Consider the following 20,535-nt stretch of genomic DNA (forward strand, 5'->3'; position numbering starts at 1 on the left):
CTTTCAGGAACTAGTTCTTTCCTTGCAGTCGAACCCAGAGCTTTGTCTATGCTAGGTAAGACCCCACCACTGAGAAACATCCTAGCCCCTTCCCCCTTTGGATTTTTGGAGACAGATCTCATGTAGTGTAGTGGCTGCCCTGGAACTCTGATGTGTAGACCGACGTGACTTTGGGAGATCCTCTGCCTGCAGGGTGCAGATATTCTAAGCATATGTTACCATGTCTTCCTTACCTAGCACTTTTGTTGTTGGTTTTTGAGACAGGGTTTCTCTGTGTAGCCTTGGCTGTCCTGGGCTCCCTTTGTAGACCAGGCTGGCCTCAAACTCACAGAGATCTTCCTGCCTCCCAAGTGCTGGGATTCAAGGCGAGTGCCATTACACCCAGCTGCTTCTTTGTTTTATGATTTGTTTTCACTGGGTGTTGTGGGACACACATGTAATCCCAGGCTCAGGAGGCAGAGGCAGGTAGGTGGATCTCTGAGTTCAAGACCAGCCTGTTGTACCAAGCGAGGCCAGGACTACAAGAGAAACCCTGGCTCAAAAACAAAACCAAAAAAATTTATTTCCTTCATGTATGTGAGTGCCAGAACTGGGCATCAGATCTCAGTATAGGTAGTTTATGAGCCATCATGTGGTTACTGGGAATTAAACCCAGGGCCTTTGGAAGAGACATCTTTCCATCATCACCTAACTTTTTTTTTGAGGGGGTGGGGTTCGAGACAGGGTTTCTCTGTGTAGCCTTGGCTGTCCTGGACTCACTTTATAGCTCAGGCTGGCCTCGAACTCACAGTGATCTGCCTGCCTCTGCCTCCTGAGTGCCACCTAATTTATTAAAAAAAATACCTTGAAGGCTGGGCGTGGTGGCGCATGCCATTAATCCTAGCACTAAGGAGGCTGAGGCAGGCAGATGCTATGAGTTTGAGGCCAGCCTTGTCTACAAAGCGAGTCCAGCACAGCCAAGGCTACACAGAGAAACCCTGTCTCAAAAAAAATAAAATAAGCCGGGCGTGGTGGCGCATGCCTGTAATCCCAGCACTTGGGAGGCAGAGGTAGGCGGATCGAAGTGAGTTCGAGGCCTGCCTGGTCTACAAAGTAAGTCCAGGACGGTCAAGGCTACACAGAGAGACCCTGTCTCGAAAAACCAAAAATAAATAAATAAATGACCTTGACGGTCATGGAGGTGGAGTTGAAGGCCAGCCAGTCTGGTGTATTTAGCTCCAGGACAGCCAGGGCTATGAGGAGACCCTATTTTAAAAAGGGGTGTGGGGAGCCGGGCGTGGTGGCGCATGCCTTTAAACCCAGCACTCGGGAGGCAGAGGCGGGCGGATCGCTGTGAGTTCGAGGTCAGCCTGGTCTACAAAGGGAGTCCAGGACAACCAAGGCTACACAGAGAAACCCTGTCTTGAAAAACCAAAACCAAAAAAAAATAAAATAAAATAAAAAGGGAGGGGGACTGGTGAGATGGCTGAGAAATTAAGACCACTGGCTGTTCTTCCGGAGGTCCTGAGTTCAATTCCCAGCACCCACATGGTGGCTCACAACCATCTGTGATAGGATCTGATTGCCTCTTCTGGTGTGGGTGAACACAGATTACTCATACATAAAAAAGATGGGCTCCTAAAAAAAGAGAGAGGAACTAGTATTTTGAGACAGCATTTCTCAGTTACTAGCCTACTGCTGTAAAGAGACACCATGACCAAGGCAACTTTTATTTTTAAAGCATGTAAACGAGGGCTTGCTAACGGTTGTAGGGTGTTAGTCCACGTTCCTCTCACTGGAAGCAGACAATGGTGCTGGGACAGTAGCCTAGACTGCTAGTCTTTCCTCAACCTGTTCTGCTTACTGGACACCTCACATTGAGATAAGGCTACGAGAGGGCATGTTCATTCCAACCACCACACAGGTCTCAGCAGATGCTGAGGCAGCTGGCTTAGACTTGCCTCACGCCTGCCTCTGTGTCCAGAGCTTGGAGGGTGACTGACACCACGCCTGCTTCATGAAAAGCTGCAGCAGAACATGGGGACAACTTGTCCCAGAACCCAGGAGCTGGAGGACAAAGGGATTTTGAGTTTGTGCATAGCCTGGGCTACATGAGACCCTCAAAACAAATTATAGTTGCACTCGGAAGACTAAGGATTGATTACCGTGGATTTGGGTTCTTTGTGGGCTGTTAAGTAGGACCCTTAGCTGCCCCTCTGCTCCCTCCTGGCCTTCGCTCAGCACTGAGTGCTGACATCTGTCTCTAACAGAAAAGGGAAGTGAAGGTTGCAAAAATAATACAGGAAGGGTTCGCTGCTGTGGTGCGTGGAGGGGATGAAGATGGTGCCTGGTTATTGCTCCCCCCAGCCCGAGACAGGGTTTCTCTGTGTAGCCCTGGCCGTCCTGGACTCACTTTGTAGACCAGGCTGGCCTCGAACTCACAGCGGTCCACCTGCCTCTGCCTTCCGACTGCAGGGATTAAAGGCGTGCACCACCTTACTACCTTAGAACTGACAAGAGACCTGCTTTCAGTTATCTGTCTAGTTGTGGTTCTGAGATAGGGTTTCTCTGTATAGTCCAAACACTCTTTTGTTTGTTTGATTTTTCATAACAGCGTTTCTCTGTGTAGCCCTGAAACTCTCTTTGTAGTCCAGACTGGCCACAAACTCAGAGATCCACCTACCTCTCTGCCTCACTGATTGGTTTAAAGGCATGGGCTGACTTTTTTTTTTTTTAATGTATTTATTTTAGTGTATGTTTGCCTGAATGTGCACCACCTGCGTGCCTGCAAGATGTCAGAAGAGGGTGCTGGACGCCCTGAAACTGGAGTTAGGGAGGGTAGTGAGCCACTTTGTAGGTGCTAGGAACTGAATCCAGAGTCTATGCAGAAGCACCACGTGCTTTCAACTACTGATAATCTCTCCAGAGCTGCCCTCCCTCCCCGCCTCCCTCCCCTCCACCCCGACCCCAGCCCCGTTTTCCCTCTCCCCTTACCCTTGTGGCCTGCACTGCCTCGCCCAGCTCTGCTTTTTTGGGGTGTGGAGGGGCTTCAAAACAGGCTTTCTCTGTAACAGCTCTGGCTGTACTGGACTCGCTTTGTAGACTAGACTGTCCTCGAACTCAAAAAGATTCGCCTGTCTCTGCCTTCCAAGCGCTGGGATTAGAGGCACGCGCCACTACATGCAGCCCATGCGGAATTTAGTATGTATCCAAGGCTGACCCTTTAACTGCTTGCCACAAAAACCTCCCAAATGCTGGACTTACAGGCAAGTACCATCATCATATCTGGCTTGTATCTGTCTTAGTATTTTTAAGATACAGAACTGCGATTAGACTAACTGGGTGCTGCGAACAAGAGCCGTAGAAAATGCTATTTGTGTAGCAAAACCATTTCTACCCCAATGAAATCCTGTATTTTGGTAAGATTGAGGGGATGTGGGTTTGTTGTACTGTATATTTGGTTAGAAAATTTTTTTAATGCCCACTAGCAGCAAATAGCCTTAAATTATTTTTAAAAGTATGTCGCTCGGGGCTGTGGTGGTGGTGCACACCTTTAATCCCAGCCCTCAGTAGTCAGGCTGATGTTTGTGAGTTCGAGGACAGCCTGGTCTACAAAGTGAGATCAGGACAGCCATAGCTACACAGAGGAATTCTGTCTCGAAAAATCAAAAAAAGAAAGCTTTGGTTAATGGTACACCCATTTATGTACGTGCTAGCCTCGAGATATAGTACGTGACCAGAGAGCTTTGCGAGTCAGCGCTAGGCGTGGGGCGGAGCCGAGTCTCTGTCAGCTGTGGGGGCGGGGCTGCAGGGCCGCGCCCCGCCCACCGGCGCCATCTTCCTGGGCCCGGGCGGGGCACTTGGCTGTGGGCCGCTGCTGGGGAAGGAGCGCGGGCTGTAACCGGGACTCGGGTTCAGAGGTACAGGCACAGGTGGACAGAGACAGGGCTGGGGTGCCCGGGGCAGACACCGGGAGAGAGCCTGGCGGTGCCAGGAAGCCCTCGGCACGCATCCGGATCCTTCCTACCGGCGCGCTGCCTCGATCTGAAGAGGAGTCCAAGTTCTTTTTTTATTTTTCTGGCAAAATAACTTTGGAAATCTGCCGTATGTTTTAGGATTGAGAGAGGACGTAGGTTTGTTAGTGGTGCGCAGTGGGCAGGGTAGGCCACCGTGTTGGGAGGCGGGGGCTCTAGTCTGTGGCCGGCTGTCTCCAAGAGTGTGTGTTGTGCCTTCCCTAGGAGGCCTCTCCCGGGGGCCCGGGACTGCTCGGGGGCACAATGGAGCCTGCAGCGCGCCCGGTTGGCAGCAGCTGTAGCAGCCCTGCAGCACTGTCCCGGGAATACAAACTGGTGATGCTGGGTGCCGGCGGAGTTGGGAAGAGTGGTAAGTAGCCTTTAACGCTGGCCGGGAAAGTTTGAGAAGCCGTACCCGCCCTTGGTGGGTAGCTGGCTCTTGTGCAAAGTTGATAGTTAAAGACTGCGCAGCGGTCACCGTCACGACTTCCATTTCTTGTTTTGAAGCCATGACAATGCAGTTCATCAGCCACCGGTTCCCAGAAGATCACGACCCCACCATTGGTAAGTCAGAGGCTCCTTTGTATTTCCAGAGACATCCCGTAAAAGTACGTTAGTAGATTTAAGGTTTAAAACATAACATTCAGATCCTAAGCTCTTGTGTGTATGCAATCCGTACTTACTTAGAAATGAGAATAAACAGTTTAGTATTGTTTTAAATTTTAGGCTTCATATGTGTATATGCCATCTTTAGTCTTCGGATTTAGTTGAGCATTAATAGACAAGCTTTTCTTTTTTTTTTTTTTAAGGCATGGGTACTAGATTAAAGGAAAAGTTGAAAGGTTACTCAAGGAAACCTTTTCTTGCTATCACTTCTAAGGGTCTGACATGAGACTAACCCTGAAGTATGAGTCAGCTGGTTTGAACTTCCACAAAAGGAAGCAGAAAAACAAGTAGAGCCAGCCTACTGACCGCTTAGGAGCACTCTTCCACTTGAAGCCTCCATTTGTTTCCTTGTCCCCGCAGCAGCTCCTTATGTAGTAGTGTCTTCTCCTGTGTCCTCCTTGTGCTCTTAGGCTGTCGGTGTCCACACGGCAGAATGCCGGTAGGGACTGTACCTGAGACTTCACAGCAAGCCTGCAGGCAGGGGCTCTACCACTGAGCTGTATCCCCAGCCTTGGTTTGTATTATTTGTTCTAATTTGTGTTGTGTTTTTCTTTGATAAGAGACCAAAGCCTAAGACAGCCTTGACGTCATAGCGCTCCTTTTGCCTTAGTCTGGGAGTAGAGGCCTGGCCCACCCTGCCCAGGTCTGTGGGCTGTACTGTTGTTGTTGTTGTTGTTATTAACTGCTCTCGTCTAGAGACCACAAATGTTACTCATTCCTAAGTCATAAGGAAGCAGTTTCGATTCTAATTGATCGTATAAGTAGGGCTGAGGAAGGGATAGGGCTCGGCCTGGAACAGGGAGTGATGGCAGGGATCTGGAACAGCAGCCCTTGGGAAGCAAAGGCAGAAGTGTGACTTGACCACCAGGCCGGGTTACGTAAAGGTTGGCTAAGGATGGGTAGGAAGATCCTCTGTGAAAACAAAACCAAAAGCCCGCCCTTCTGCTCCTGCGGTCACTTCACTGAGTGCATGGGCCTGTGGGTTTGGGGAAAATGGTAACACTTCTTGTTTTCAGTGAGTGGTGTGGGAGTTATTTATTTTTTGTGTTAAGGATCAAGCCTAGGGCCTCACACAGGCTGGCTACATGCTGTACCACCCACTGCACCCTAGCCCTGCGGTATCAAGGTTAGAACATTGTTTCAGGGATTCAAGCTGTGGTGAGGCGTGGCGACTCGATGAATAAAAATCAACTCGGGTTAGGATCCCTGTACGCCTCCCACCCGTGGCTCCCAGTGCAGAGCTCACATTCAGAGCCATCCCACCTTTACTGAGGCTTCACTAGAGGGAAACTGTTGCTGCCAGGTGGCCAGGCAGGGACACTGTCTACCCTCTGCCTGCAGGATGAGTGTCTGCCACCCCTGCCTTCCTGAACTGCTGGCTCCTGGGTGTGGAAGCCTGGCTGACAGCTTACCACACCCACCTAGTTGTTCTGCCCTTGTTTGTGGTCAGAACCAGCCACACCTAGAGATTGGCTGGGAAATGTCAGTGTTCACCTCAGTTGGTTTGAGCCCAGGCCTAAGGGTCTAGTGGCCCAGGTCCTAACCTCAGTCCTTGGTAGAAGGGCAGAAATGTTCCTGTGCCTCCTTCACTCTACTCCTATCCAGGGCTGTTTGTTTGCTTCTCTGTTTTTCGAGACAGGGTTTCTCTGTGTAGCCCTGGCTGACCTATAACTCGCTTTATAGACCAGACTGGCCTCAAATTCACAGAGATCTGCCTGCCTCTGCCTTCCGAGTGCTGGGATTAAAGGCGTGCGCCACCACGCCCGGCTGATAGTCTTTAATTTTAACATGGTAGCTAACATTCAGTATAGTGCAGTTCACTGGCTGCCATGTGGTTTGAGATGTGAGCTGCAAAAACTGTAGTAGCGACCTGGGTAGATGTGTAAATCTGCCACAGGAGAAGGCCACGTGGCCCTGGGCCTTACCTAGTGGAAGAGTCAGGGCCTGAGGCTGAGGAGATGTACCATCTGGTAACTCTCAAGAGAGAAGGAAATCCAACGTTCCTAGGTCTTTTTCACTGAAAACAAAAATGTACTTATAACTGTGGTAAAGGTGCCCACCCCAAAAACCTGGTGACCTCGATTTCTGCAAAACCCATAGAAACATGGAAGGAAAGACTTGACTCCACAAAGTTGTCTTCTTGATATCTATGTGCACACATACATGCACAGACATGGTATAATATCCCTTATTTCCCTCTCTGTGTGTGTGTGTGTGTGTGTGTGTGTGTGTGGTGACAAACTCTGCTTAACCACGGAGCTTGGGGTCAAGCCCAGGACCTTGGCCATAGTGGACAAGCATCCACTATCAAGCTACATCCCAGCTTTCTTATTTTTAATGCAAAACTCATTTTTTTCTACCTTAAGATACTTTTTTTTTTAAAGATACTTTATCATTGGTCTGTCTGCATTGTTGTGGGTTGAATTCAAGGCTTATGCATATTGTGCAAATCCTCTGCTGTAGGTCTATACCACTGCCTCATAAACTGCTTTTTTTTTAAACAGGTTAGTTTTATCTTATGGGAATGAGCATTTGCCTGTATGTATATCTGTACACCACAGTGTGCGTGGTACCCAGCTTTCTTTATTATTTTAAGACTTATTTATTAGCTGGGCGTGGTGGTGCACGCCTTTAATCCCAGCACTTGGGAGGCAGGAAAGTCAAGGCTACACGGAGAAACCCTGTCTTGAAGGAAAAAAAAAAAGAGAGAGAATAATAAAGAAGTCAGGCTGAGCATGGTGGCACACGCCTTTAATCCCAGCACTCGGGAGGCAGAGAGATCACTGTGAGTTCAAGGCCAGCCTGGTTCACAAAGTGAGTCTAGTCTCAAAAAACTAAAAAAAAAAAAAAAAAAAAAGGGCAGTCAGGTGTGGTGTGTGCCCCTGTAGTCCCAGTACTTGGAAGTCTAAGGCAGGAGGCTCTCTTGGAAGGAGGAGTTCAAGACCAGCTGGACAACATAGAGACCTCATTTCTTTGTGTTTTGGCAGTGGGTAGTTTTTAGGGTGGGAGTTGAATCAGGGTCTTGTGTGGCTCGCACTGGCCTTGGAGCTGAGGACTTGCTCCTGAGGAGCTGCGCCCCCACTTCCATGTCCTCGTATTACAGGCATGCACAACTCTACCTAACTTCCAGCCCAGCGGCACACATCTGCTGGGGAAGGGTGATGGTAAATTCAAGGGCTAGATTATTTAAGACCCTGTCTCAAAAACAAAATGTATCTGGGCCTGAGGTTATAGGTCCCCGAATGTTTCTTGGGCTGCTGAGAATAGTTCAAGGACCAGCTATTGGACAGCCTAAGTCCAAGACTAGCCTGATCAGCTTAATGTGACCTCTCACAAGTAAAAAGAGCCTGGCATAGTGGCTCGACCCTGTAATCCTGGCATGTGGGAGGCTAAGGCAGGATGATTGTCACAAATTAAAGACTGGAACAGTGCCACAAGTGTGTAACCCTGCCACAAAACAACACAGTATGAAAGAGCTGCCTGCATAGCTCAGTGATGGAGGCTTGTCTGTCAGAGGCCTCAGGTTCTGTTTTCAGTGTTTTAAGAAGAAAAAGTGTCAGGATGCAGAGACAGGCAGATTTCTGTGACTTCCAGGACAGCCTGGCCTACATATTAAGTTAGCCAGCCATGACTACATAGTGAGATCCTATCTCAAAAACAAAAAGCAAACGATAGGTGGAGAGATGGCTCAGAGGTAAAGAGCCCTGACTGCGCTTCCAAGGGGCCTGAGTTCAGTTCCCAGCACCCACATGGTGGCTCACAACCATCTGTAATGAGAACTGTGCCTGCAGGTGTACATGCAGATAGAATACTGAGCCCGGCGCACGTCCTTAATCCCAGCAACCTGGGGGGCAGAGGCAGGAGGGTCGCTTTGAGTTCAAAGCCTGGTCTACAAAGCTAGTCTAGGACAGCCAAGGCTATACAGAGAAACCCTGTCTTTAAAAACCAAAATAAATAAATAAATAATAAAAATGCTGTGTAAATAGTAATTAAATAAATCTTTTAAAAAATGTAAACAGCAAAAAAGTAATAAAATTGTATTTTAAAAGTTTTAAAGGGCTAAGATACATCATGCCTGCATTGCATACTTAAAAGACCTTAAGTTTAGCCAGGTGTCATGACCTACGCCTTTAACCCCAGCACTCGGGAGGCAGAGGCAGGCAGATCTCTGTGAATTTGAGGCTCTCAGGGTCTACAAAGCCAGTCCAGTACAGCCAGGACTACAAGAGAAACCTTGTCTCAATAAACGACAACAACAAAACCCCAGGTGTGGTAACTCCCACCTAAACCCAGCACTTGGGAGGCAGAGGCAGGTGGATCTCTATGAGTTTGAGGCCAACCTGGATCCAGGACAGCCAGGGCTACACAGAAATCCTGTCTCAAACAAAACAAAACAAAAAAAGGCCTTGAGTTTAGTCCTCAGTATTGCAACTAACAGTAATATGCAGAAAGGAGCTTGGTTTTGCAGTGAAGTGTAGAGTAATGTTAATTCAGAACATGGCTGCTCAAGCAAGAGATCACATCCAAAGACCTTGTAGGTCTCTGTGATCTGGCTGGAATTCAAACACGCCTTTAATCCAGGGGACAGAGACAAGCAGATCTGAATTTAAGACCAGCCTAGTCTAGGGCTTGAGAGATGGCTCAGAGGTTAAAGAGTCCTGCCTGCTTTTCCAAAAGTCGTGAGTTCAATTGCCAGCAACCACATGGTGGCTCCTAACCATTTATAATGAGGTCTGGTGCCCTCTTCTGGCCGGCAGGCACACATGCAGGCAGAACATTGTATACATAATAAAGAAAAAGACCAGCCTGGTCTAAAGCAAGTTTCAGGTAAAGGAAGGCTTAGATCCAGGCGTGGTGGTACTGGCCTTTATTCCCAAACAATGAAGGTTTTGTAGAAGGAAGCACTCATGTTTGAAAGTGATGTCTAATTGAGTGTCAGAAAAAGTGATGAATCAGAGAAGATTTGACAGAAGAGGATACACCCAGCCCTCAGAAGAGAGAGGATAGGGAAGCTACTTAAGGGACAGTGTGGGGGGATAGTTTCACTGGGACAGTAATAAGAGAGACAGGTTGTAGAGAGAGAACTGAGGTGAAGACCGAAGGAGCCAGGAGATTAGCGCAGATTGCTGGAGTTAGTTTGAGGTCAAGCAGCAATTCAGGGGCCGAGAGAGAAGCCAGGTTGAAGAACTCAGCTGGGAGAAGAGTTAGCTGAGTTGAACCAGCCAGATGTGAGCTCAGAAAGAACAAGAAAGGGTGAGCTTATTCAGCAGTAAGTCTCAGAGCCTGGAAACAGTCTAGGCCTAGGTTAGATTGTACGGAGGCTAGGAGCTTCCGGGTAGGCCTAGGTTAGCAGACAGAGGCACTAATTCTCTGAGACAACAATTAAAACAGGCAAATCAAAGTTCCTTTGACAATGAAGGGATTGCGACATTTTTAGGAAATAGTAGACTTGTAAGGGATGCTTCACTGAATGGGACGCCATACTGGCTGTTGTCACAGGGTCCCAGATTCAGTTCCCAGCACCAGCATGGCAAAGTGTCCACGTCTGGTGACTTGAACCTTTAACCCAGCACTCTGGGCTGAGGTGAAAAGAGGAACCATAGCATACGCTGTGCACATGGGCCTTTGAGTCAAGCGTCCTGGGATTTAGTCCTGGCTCCCTCACTAAATTAGCCTTTTATCTATTTGTTTGTTTGTTTTTAAGACAGGGTCTCACCTGTAAGTATAGTTGGCCTCTGCAGCCCCCTGTGGTAGGGTTAAGAATGTGAGCCACCACACCTGGGTGACTTTCATTTGCAGTAAAATAGAAATAGTAATTATTGTTTGTTGGTTTTTTGGTTTATTTTGTTTTGGGGTTTTTGTTTTGTTTTGTTTTCAGTCAGCATTTCTCTGTGTAGTCCTGGCTGCCCTGGAACTTGCTCTGTAGACTAGGCTGGCCTTGAACTCAGAGATCTGTCTGCCTCTGCCTCCCAAGTGCTAGGAATAAAGGCATGCGCCACCACCTGGCTGTTTGTTTGTTTGTTTGTTTGTTTGAGGCAAGGTTTCTGTTGTTCTCTGGGCTATCTTGGACTCACCTCTGCCTCCTGAGTCCTGAGATTAAAAGCATGCACCACCACTTCTGACTTGAAATAGTAACTCTTTTGTTTGTTTGTTGTTTGTTTGTTTGTTTGTTTTTGAGACAAGGTTTCTCTGTATAACCCAGGCTGTCTTCATAGACCAGGCATAGACTCTAAGCAAGCCCTATTTAAATGCTGTTTTTCATAAGAGTTGCTTTGGTCATGGTGTCTCTTCACAGCAATAACCCAGTGACTAAGACAATCTCTTCCTTTCTTTCTTTTTTCCTTTCTTCCTATTTTCCTTCCTTCCTTCCTTCCTTCCTTCCTTCCTTCCTTCCTGTTTTTAAGACAGCATCTCCGTATGTGGCCCTAGTGATGTAGAGCTCTTTATATAGACAAATTGGGCTTGAATTCACAGGTTGCCCTCTGCTTCTTAAATGCTCAGAGTTCATTTTTAGGTTAGAGTTATAGCTGAATAAGATACATGACCACTCATGAACAAAGAACAACCTTACTGGGTACCCTAACCTATATATTTTGATGGATTTAATAGCATCCTGAGAAAATTAGGCACATGAAAACAACTTAGGGCCCAATGAGATGGCTCAACGCATAAACACGCTTGCCCTGCTAGCCTAGTGACCTGATTCCCATCCCAAGGTGTATAAAAGTGTAAGGAAAGAGCCAGCTCCAAAGAGTTGACCTTGACCTCCATATGCACATACACAACATGTACACACATACACATCAGTAATAATAGAACGTTAAAAAGAACTTGGTGGGCTGGGGAGATGGCTTGGTCATTAAAGCATTTGCTGTACAAATCAGAAGCACAGTTCGCTTCAGACCCCCAGAACCAGGTAACCGGTTTACATGATCCAGCCTCCAAAGTGAAAGACGAAGGAGGCGCCAATGTGCAAGGTACCTAGTGAGACTCTGGGACTCCACACACACTTGGGCATCCTTACCTTTCCATGTGTGCATTTCCACACACATTAGAACAAGCATAGAAAGAAATTGGGTAGGGCCTGGGACTTTTGCTCAGTGGTAGAAAAGTTGCCTAATGTTCAAACCCCAGGATGCAAGGTCTGGCTCCACCAAAATAGACAAAACAAACAAATAAATAAAACCTGGATGGGGGCTGGGCGTAGTGGCTCACCCCTTTAATCCTAGCACCATGATTAAGATGCCTACCTTGCAGCACTCAGGCAGAGGCCCGTGGATCACTGTGGGTTCAAGGCCAGCCTGGTCTACAAAGTGAGTCCAGGACAGCCAAGGCTACACAGAGAAACCCTGTCTTGAACCCTCCCGCTGGCCCCCCCAAAAAAACTGAGTGGGGCCAACTCTTTTCTAGGACAACTCTTTTCTAGGACAAAGTCAGTACTTCCTGCACGTGTGGGTCTTTGGTTTGGTTTGGCTTTTGTTTTTGAGACAGGGTTTGTGGCTGTCCTGGAACTCTCTCTGTAGGCTGGCCTTGAATTCAGAGGCCTTCTTCCTCAGCGTCTGACATGCTGGGATCACAGGTATGCACCACTACGGTGTTCTCATAACAGCCCTTTCTTCCCTCCTGTAGAAGATGCTTATAAGATCCGAATCCGCATTGATGACGAGCCTGCCAATCTGGACATTCTGGACACGGCTGGACAGGTACTAAACCCAGGGCTGCGTGAGGACAGTGGCCGCTAGGAAAGGGGAGCAGGCTTCTTGGACAATATCACTAGTTTGTCTCTCTTAATTTTTCATGCTCTGCCTCAGGATAGCAGGTAATTAACATGCTGCTTCTTTACTCTAGAGTAGCCGGTGCGTGTGTGGCGTCGAAGTTGCAGGGATGCATTATGGGCCTTTCTTTCCCTCCAGGCAGAGTTTACAGCCATGCGGGATCAGTATATGAGGGCAGGCGAGGGATTTATCATCTGCTACTCTATCACGGATCGCCGAAGCTTCCATGAGGTTCGAGAGTTTAAGCAGCTGATTTACCGAGTCCGGCGCACTGACGACACACCTGTGGTTCTCGTGGGCAACAAGTCTGACCTGAAGCAGCTGAGGCAGGTGGGAAGAGAGTGTCTGTAATGTTAAGGGTAGTTATTTGTTTCTTGGTTTGTAGATTGCTTGTTCTTAAAATAGAGAATGAAAATTTTCCTCTCCCTAGCCTTGGAAATATCCCTCTATCTATTAATTTCCAGTTACTATAGGTAAAATCTGGATTTTGAAAATCAGTGCATGGGATTTTAGATAGGCAATAAGCTATCTGTGGCATGTACCTTTAACCTCAGCGCTTAAGAGGCTAGACAGGAGGATTGCCATACATTTGAGGCCAGCCTGGGCTACGTAAACCCTGGCTCAGTCAGTCTACAGCAGATGGCGATAGAATATCCATTAAGTAAAGAATCATGAGCTGGTAGTTTGGTAACTCTTCAGACATGACGTTTGGGTGTGGTTTAATGTAGAGCTTCTGCCTAGCATGCACAGGGGCCTGGCCGAATCCCCAGTAACACAAAGTAACACTTTAAAAATTATTAAAAGTGGGCCGGGTGTGGTGGTGCACGCCTTTAATCCCAGCACTCGGGAGGCAGAGGCAGGTGGATCTCTGTGAGTTTGGGGCCAGCCTGGTCTACAAAGTGAGTCTAGGACAGACAAGGCTTTTCAGAGAAACCCTGTCTTGAAAAACAAAGAAAAGAAAAGAAAGAAAATTAATAAAAGCTCTGGGGAAAGAAAAAAATCTAGGGCTCTCGAGATCTCAGATAGTAAATAGCCTGCTTTGTCTTGTAACCCAGTGGCAGAGAGAGAGAGAGAGACACCAATTCCACAAGTTGACCGTTGACCTTCACACACGTGCTAGGACATGCAGGCCTCACACACACACATTGTACACAGATAATAAATAAGGACTTTAAAATAGCCCAGCGTGGTGGCACACCTTTAATCCTAGCAGCACTGGGGAGACACAGACAGGCTGATCACTGTGAGTTCAAGGCCAGCCTAGTTTACAAAAGTGAGTCCAAGACAGCCAGGGCTACACGGAGAAACCCTATCTCAAAAACCTAAAACAAAACAAAATAATAACATTAATTAAAGCCTCAGGGCTAGAGAGCTCACTGAGCAGTTAGGAGCAGTGGCTGCTCCTACAAGACTACTATTCCACTGCATGTATGTCTCTATACATGTAGGTAAAACATCCATATACATGAAATTATAAATAAAAATATAAATTAAAAAACTAAAGGCCGGGCGTGGTGGCGCACGCCTTTAATCCCAGCACTCGGGAGGCAGAGGCAGGCGGATCGCTGTGAGTTCGAGGCCAGCCTGGTCTACAAAGCGAGTCTAGGACAGCCAAGGCTACACAGAGAAACCTTGTCTCAAAAAACCAAAAAAAAAAAAAAAAAAAAAAAAAACTAAGCTAAAACTTAAGAAATAAGTGTTTGTGTTGCTGCAGGAAGAACTGACTCATATTTGTGATGCACTTCCTGAAGGTGGTTATAGACCCAGCAAGAGGAAAATAAGAGAAATGACTGAGGGCCAGGTGCAGTGGTGCACACCTGTAACCCCAGCACTCGGGAGGCGGAGCAGGCTGGGAGTTCGAGGCCAGCCTGGTCTACAAAAGGAATCCAGGACAGCCAAGGCTACACAGAGAACCCCTGTCTTGGGTGGGAAAAAAAAGATCTTCCACCTGAGTTCGGTAGTTTCACAGCCAGGCACATGGATTGTTCTTATAGCCCCAGCACTGGGGAGATAGAAACAAGCCGACCCCTGAGGTTTGCTGACCAGCCTGCTTGGCAAGCTCCAGGCCAATGACAGACCTCATCTCAGAAGAGAAAAGAGAGAAGAGTGGGGAGTTCAGTGTCTGCCTAACATCCAGTAAGCTGAATGTGGTGGTGCATGAGGCCAGCCTGGTCTACAAAATAAGTTCCTGGACAGCCAGGGTCACACAGAAACCCTGTCCCGAAAACCAATTTTTAAAAAAGCTATGCAGGAATCCGTAGGCCTTATCCCTTACACTGCATAAAAGCAGGCACAGTGGCACATTCTTACAACTCCATCACTGTGGATGTAGAGGCAGAAGGCTTAGAAGTTCAGAGTCATGCTTGGCTAGCCTGGCGTCTAAGACTCTGGTTTTTTGGGTTTTTTTTTTTTTTTTTTTAGTTTTTTTGTTTTTTCAAGACGAGGTTTCTCTGTGTAATAGCCCTGGCTGTCCTGGACTCACTTTGTACACTAGGCTGGCCTCGGACTCACAGCCATCCACCTGCCTCTGCCTCCCAAGTGCTGGGATTAAAGGCGTGCGCCACCACGCCCAGCTAAGACTCTGTTTTTTTCGTTTTTGTTTTAAATCCTGGAAACAGACTAGAGATTGAATTGTGTAGTTGAAGTCATGTGGTTCCGTAGTCTGTGCCTCAGTCACGCGGGGCTGCGTGCTCTGCTGGGACCCTGCAGGCAGGAGGGGCCGCCCTGCTAAGGAAGCCCGTTTGCTCCTCTGAGAGTCGTAACTGCAGCTTGCCTTTGTGCCTCTGAAGGTCTCCAAGGAGGAGGGACTGTCTCTGGCTCGAGAATTCAGCTGCCCCTTCTTCGAGACCTCTGCCGCGTATCGCTACTACATCGACGACGTTTTCCATGCTCTTGTACGGGAGATCCGGAAGAAAGAAAAGGAGCTAGTATTGGCCATGGAGAAAAAGTCTAAACCCAAAAGCAGCGTGTGGAAGAGGCTGAAGTCACCATTCCGGAAGAAGAAAGACTCGGTAACCTGAGGGAGGTGTGGCGCGTCTGCTGTGAACTGCCGTGCTCCTCGAAGCAGTCCAGTCACCTGCAATACTGAGCATGCTGTTTGCTCGCTCCTGCTATGATGGGTATTCTAGGTGTCCCTGGCGAGGGGACACGCCAGTGACTCGCTCCCTAAGCCCTTCTTAGTGACTCTCGTTAGCCCATCAGGGCACCGGCTGCTCCCTAATCGGCACAATAGAATTTGGCCTGCCACTGTTCTGGTTACGTTGCTGATGTAAATTGTCTATGCCCAGGCACATGTGTATACCGCGTGCACTTGACTGAGTTTCCAAAAGGAGCTTTGTGTTGCATCCTCCCCTCTGCCCTTCAACTTGAGCTTCCGGTGCTATGTGACGGAGGGCCCCTGCCTTGTTTAACCACGCTGGCCACCCTGGAGACAGAGCTGAACCTGAATAGGGACACTAGTGCTAGAGAGACTGGTGCTAAAGGTAAGTAGGTGTCCGCGGAGTGGCCGCCTGCTGTGGCTCACACAAGAAGCCGTGGCTGGAAATGTGCAGGGTCGGCACAGCGTTCCTACAGTGACCGCAGGACTGCACATCTGACCAAAAGGCACCAGGTGGCCTCAGGGTAACAAGGGACGGAGGCGGGACGCAGAATGGAGGGTTCTCCCTGGACATACTTGACTCCGGTGTCTTGCCCTTCTTTCCGTTGAAGGTTGGCACTTTGAGACTGCTCTGCGGCTGGGACCACCGCTAGGTCGCACAGCTCCTATTTGCATCCCTCGCTGGGCTAGGCATGGTGGCGCCCTGTATTTCAAAAGCTGAAGCAGGAGGATTGCCATGAGTGGATACCGCCCTGGGTCATAGGATGAGACTCTGTCTCAGAACAAAACCAAAAATAAATAAAAGACAAATTCTTTTTTGTTTTTGCTTTTGTTTTTTTGAGACTGGGTTTCTCATGTTATCTTGGTTGTCCTGGACTCACTTTGTAGGCCAGGCTGGCTTCAACTCACAGCAATCCACCTGCCTCTGCCTCCTTACTGCTGGGATTCCAGGCGTGTGCCACATGCGGTGCCTAAAAGAAATTCTTAGGACTGTTGTGCCATGTGCCTTGTCCAGGTTCCTTTTCCCTTTGAGCCGTCTGGCCTGGCCAGGTGCGTTTAGGCCCTTCATTAGGCCAATGTTATTATCCTATTAGAAGAGACATCAGGAGTCTGAGTAAAATTGTCATATGTTCCCTTTACCTCAGTGGTCATTGGACTCAGGGCATGGAGGGCTGGTGTTTCTGTTTGACGGGCCGGCCTGGAAGCTTTAGTAGCCACATACGAGAATTGGTTTCCTAATTTGAAGATTTCCTCAGAGTTGTCAAAGCTAAGCTTCAGAAAATACCATTTTGCTTACATCTGTGACTGATAGACTTGGTTCTGGAAGAAACAGCTTTAAGTTGGTGGTGAGCTCTCTGTCAGGGTTGTCCTGCTGTCCGGATGTGCTGTGCTGGGCACCTTCAGGAGAGTCGGAACCCTGTACGGAGCGCCACTCAGCTTCCTGCTCCCAGCTGTCAGCAGAATGGCGGCTCCGCATCCAGACCCCGGCGAGGAGTCCCTGCTGGGACTTTTAGAATTCTAGGTAGTTGTCTTTTGAAAATCATGGTAATATTTGCTACTGTACAAACTGTGTTTTAATACTCAAGCCATCAAAAAAAATGAAAGGCCCAAATTCAAGTGTTTGCAAAACCAGTCTCTTCGCGCAATCTCTCCCCCAGATGAGGACTTTGGGATTGGATGCCTTCTTCGCTGCTTATTATTCATGGCCTGTGGGATTGTCATCAGTGTCAAGCAAGGGATTGACAGCTACAGCAATTCAAGATTCAGGCAATAAGAGAACATTGCCAGGAAGAAAGGCTTCTAAGACAGACTTTGTTTTGTGCAAGGAAAACAGCAGAGGGCGTTTTTAAGGCTATCCCCGTCAGACATTGGATCTGGGATAAGATGTCTTCATGGTGCTGGGAAGCTGCAGGCGCACAGTGTGTGTGTGAGCAGGAGCTCCTCCTCAGCACTCACAGAGTATGGCTACCTTACAAGCCTCAGGTCGTCCGTATTGTCCAACCTGAAGGCATGAAAACCAAGTGTTCCCTGGAGTTTTGAAGAGAAGATTCAGGGACAAGGTGAAAGGCACTGGAACTGTTTCCGTTGAAGTCAATACTAACTACAAGCCTTGGCAACTAAGTGCCTAGAATTAGCTGTTTATAATCTGTAAGGAGATGTGTTTTAACTTTGTGTGTTACCTGGGGAGAAGGTCTTCACCAGCACTCTTGCGTATGAAGCAGGTTGTGCAGCACAATACAAGACTTTTAAACAGTGTGTTGGATTTTCTTTTGTTTTTTTTTTTTGTTGTTGTTGTTTTAACTAGAAGATATAGAATCTTTTTTTTAAGTATGTCTTTTTTGTTTACTTTGTTTACATTACTTTTTTGGTGTGTGTGTGTGTGTGTGTGTGTGTGTGTGTGTGTGTGTGTGTCCAAGCACGCCTGTGCTGTGGTGTCAGAAAACACCTTCTAGGGGCTGTTTAAGAACCTGGTGGCAGTGGCTACTGCGTATGCCTTTAATCCCAATACTCGGGAGGCAGAGACAGGTGGATTGCTGTAAGTTCAAGGCCAGCCTGGTCTACAAAATGAGTCCAAATCCTTTCTCAAAACACAACCAAAAAATAAAAATAAAAAAAAGAGCCTGGCTGTCTGAAGTCTATCTCAGTGCTCACCTCCAGAGAGCCAGCCTCTCTAGCTAGTGCGGCAGTGCCTTCCACTAAAACCTGGGAGCCAGCATAGTCAGAGGCTCTGACGGAGAGAGAGCTTTAGGGGTCTGTTGTTGCCTTTGCTCCGAGCAGCAGGTGGCTGAGTGCATAGGGTCTTCCAGACTTTTTCAGTAGAGGGCAGTTCCTTCTACAGACTCACTAGAAGGACAGAACAGCATCATGGGAGGAGGTCACTGAAAGGCTCATGTCCATGGACGACAAGCTGCTCTTGACCCCGAAGATGCTGAGCTGGAGCAGCTAGTGCAGCCTGCCACTGACAAAGCCTGAGGCTTTCGGGAGGGCCTTTCCAGTCAGAGAATTCAGATCCTACCTGTCCCTAATTTCTTTGCAGTCCTAGCCAAGAACCTGGCTTCAGCCAAAATATCTTGCACCTTTCCCCCTATAGGCAGCAGTTCCACGGTGCAGTGAGATGGTAAGTAAAGTCTAGCCTGAGTGTGATTCTGGGGTCCACCAGGAAGTTGTCCTCTGTCTTTCACATACGCTGTGTCATATGTGCTCCCACAAAATAAATATATAAAATGTTTTACACACAAAACAAACAACAAAAGCCAGCCATCAGCAGGCAGTGGTGGTGCACTCCTTTAATCTCAGCACTTGGGCAGAAACAGGCAGATCTCTGATTCAGGGCTAGCCTGATCTACAAAGTGCGTCCATGACAGGACTACACAAAGAAACCCTGTCTCAAAAAACCCCAAGAAAAGACCAGGTACGAGTATCACACCAGCATTTGTGGGGTAGAGGCAAGCGGATCGGATGTTCCAATGTTATCATCTGTACATCACAAGTTCAAGGCCACCTGGAACTACAGAAATAGAAGTAATGGTAGAAGCAATTGAAGAGACTGCATTTAACCTGAATTCTTATTTTATGTTCCTTTTGGTAAACACCCATTGTGTTAGAACTTTTCCAATTTCTTTTTTATTTTTAAATATTTTTATTTAATTTATGTGCATTGGTGTGAGGGTGTCAGATCTCGGAGTTACAGACAGTTGTGAGCTGCCGTGTGGGTGCTGGGAATTGAACCCGGGTCCTTTGGAAGAGCAGGCAGTGCTTCTTAACCACTGAGCCATCTCTCCAGCCCCAACTTTTCCAATTTCAATCCTTTTTTAAAAAGATGTATTTGTCTTTATTGTATGTGTATATCTGTGTGCCTGTAAGTTTACATGCCCCACACTTATGCCTGGTACCTAAGGAGGCCAAAGGGTATCGGTTTCCTGGAACTGATTACAGGCAATTAATTATGTGTCACCACGATGTGACTGTTGGGAACTGAACCTGGGTCCTCAGGAAGAGCAGAGCAGTTGGTTTCCTAGCCACTGAGCCATTGCTCCAGCTCCTCTCATCTCAGTCTTAGAAAGAATGACGCATGTGCTGAGGAGACGGCATATCCATACTTAACTGCTCTTTCAGAAGACCCAAGTTAGTTCCCAGCTCTCCTCCACTGCCTGTCTCTGAAGCTCAGCAGTGCCTCTGGCCTCCACGGGTACCTGCACGTAGGAGTGAGCATGCGCGCGCACCCACGCACACAGGTGGGCGGACCTTTCTGAGTTGGGGCCCTGTCTCGAAAAACAAAAGACTCAAATACATTGGGGGGCTGGAGAAATAATGGCTCAGAGCTTAAGAGCACTGACTGCTCTTCCAGAGGTCCTGAGTTCAATTACCAGCAACCACATGATGGCTCACAACCATCTATAATGTGATCTGATGCCCTCTTCTGGCCTGCAGGCATACATGCAGGCAGGGCACTGTATGTATAATAAATAAATACATAAATCTTAAAATAATAATAGCAATAAAATCTTTTAAAAATAATGAAACATAGGATTTATTTATTTATTTTTATTTATTTTTTTGGTTCTTCAAGTCAGGGTTTCTCTGTGTAGCTTTGACTGTCCTGGAACTTGCTCTATAGATGAGGCCTGCCTCCCAAATGCTGGGATTAAAGGTGTGAGCCACCACCACCTGGCTGATACATAGGATTTCTTACTTTACTTCCCCCTCCCCCATGGGACAGGGTCTTGCTGTGTAGCCCTAGCAAGGCTGATACTTGCTACATAGCCTAGACTAGCTTTTTGTTTGTTTTGAGACAGAGTTTCTCTGTGTAGCCTTGGCTGTTCTGGACTCACTTTGTAGACCAGGCTGGCCAAATAAGGAAGTGAATATAACTTTGATGCCATAACAGAGGTCAAGTGGAGGTGGGGAGAACTAGAAACAAGCCAGGAATGTTTTTCTTTCTTTCTTTCTTTATTTTTTGTAGGATGGTAATGGTGGTGGTTCAAGACAGGGTTTCTCTGTGTAG

The 20,535-nt window shown here is 47.7% G+C and overlaps 1 protein-coding gene across 6 annotated transcripts; it reads left to right on the plus strand.

Annotated features, from left to right (window-relative positions):
* The first annotated feature begins 3,770 nt into the window (after positions 1 to 3,770).
* RIT1 (Ras like without CAAX 1) lies at positions 3,771 to 16,344 on the plus strand. 6 transcript variants are annotated; one of them, XM_084768976.1, is made up of 6 exons: positions 3,771 to 3,899; positions 4,218 to 4,362; positions 4,500 to 4,556; positions 12,288 to 12,361; positions 12,572 to 12,763; positions 15,223 to 16,344. In XM_084768976.1, exons 2-6 carry the CDS (start codon positions 4,257 to 4,259, stop codon positions 15,451 to 15,453), a joined length of 660 nt encoding a protein of 219 aa, XP_084625102.1. In that variant the 5' UTR covers positions 3,771 to 3,899; positions 4,218 to 4,256; the 3' UTR covers positions 15,454 to 16,344. The 6 variants fall into 6 exon arrangements, with proteins under 6 accessions (XP_084625102.1, XP_084625106.1, XP_084625105.1 ...); XM_084768980.1 differs by having other exon boundaries at positions 12,572 to 12,759; XM_084768977.1 differs by lacking the exon at positions 3,771 to 3,899 and adding an exon at positions 3,906 to 4,112.
* The last annotated feature ends 4,191 nt before the right edge of the window (positions 16,345 to 20,535 follow it).

This window comes from Acomys minous (assembly GCF_964271855.1).
Source record: "Acomys minous genome assembly, chromosome: 19".
In the NCBI taxonomy this organism is placed as follows: Eukaryota; Metazoa; Chordata; class Mammalia; order Rodentia; family Muridae; genus Acomys; species Acomys minous.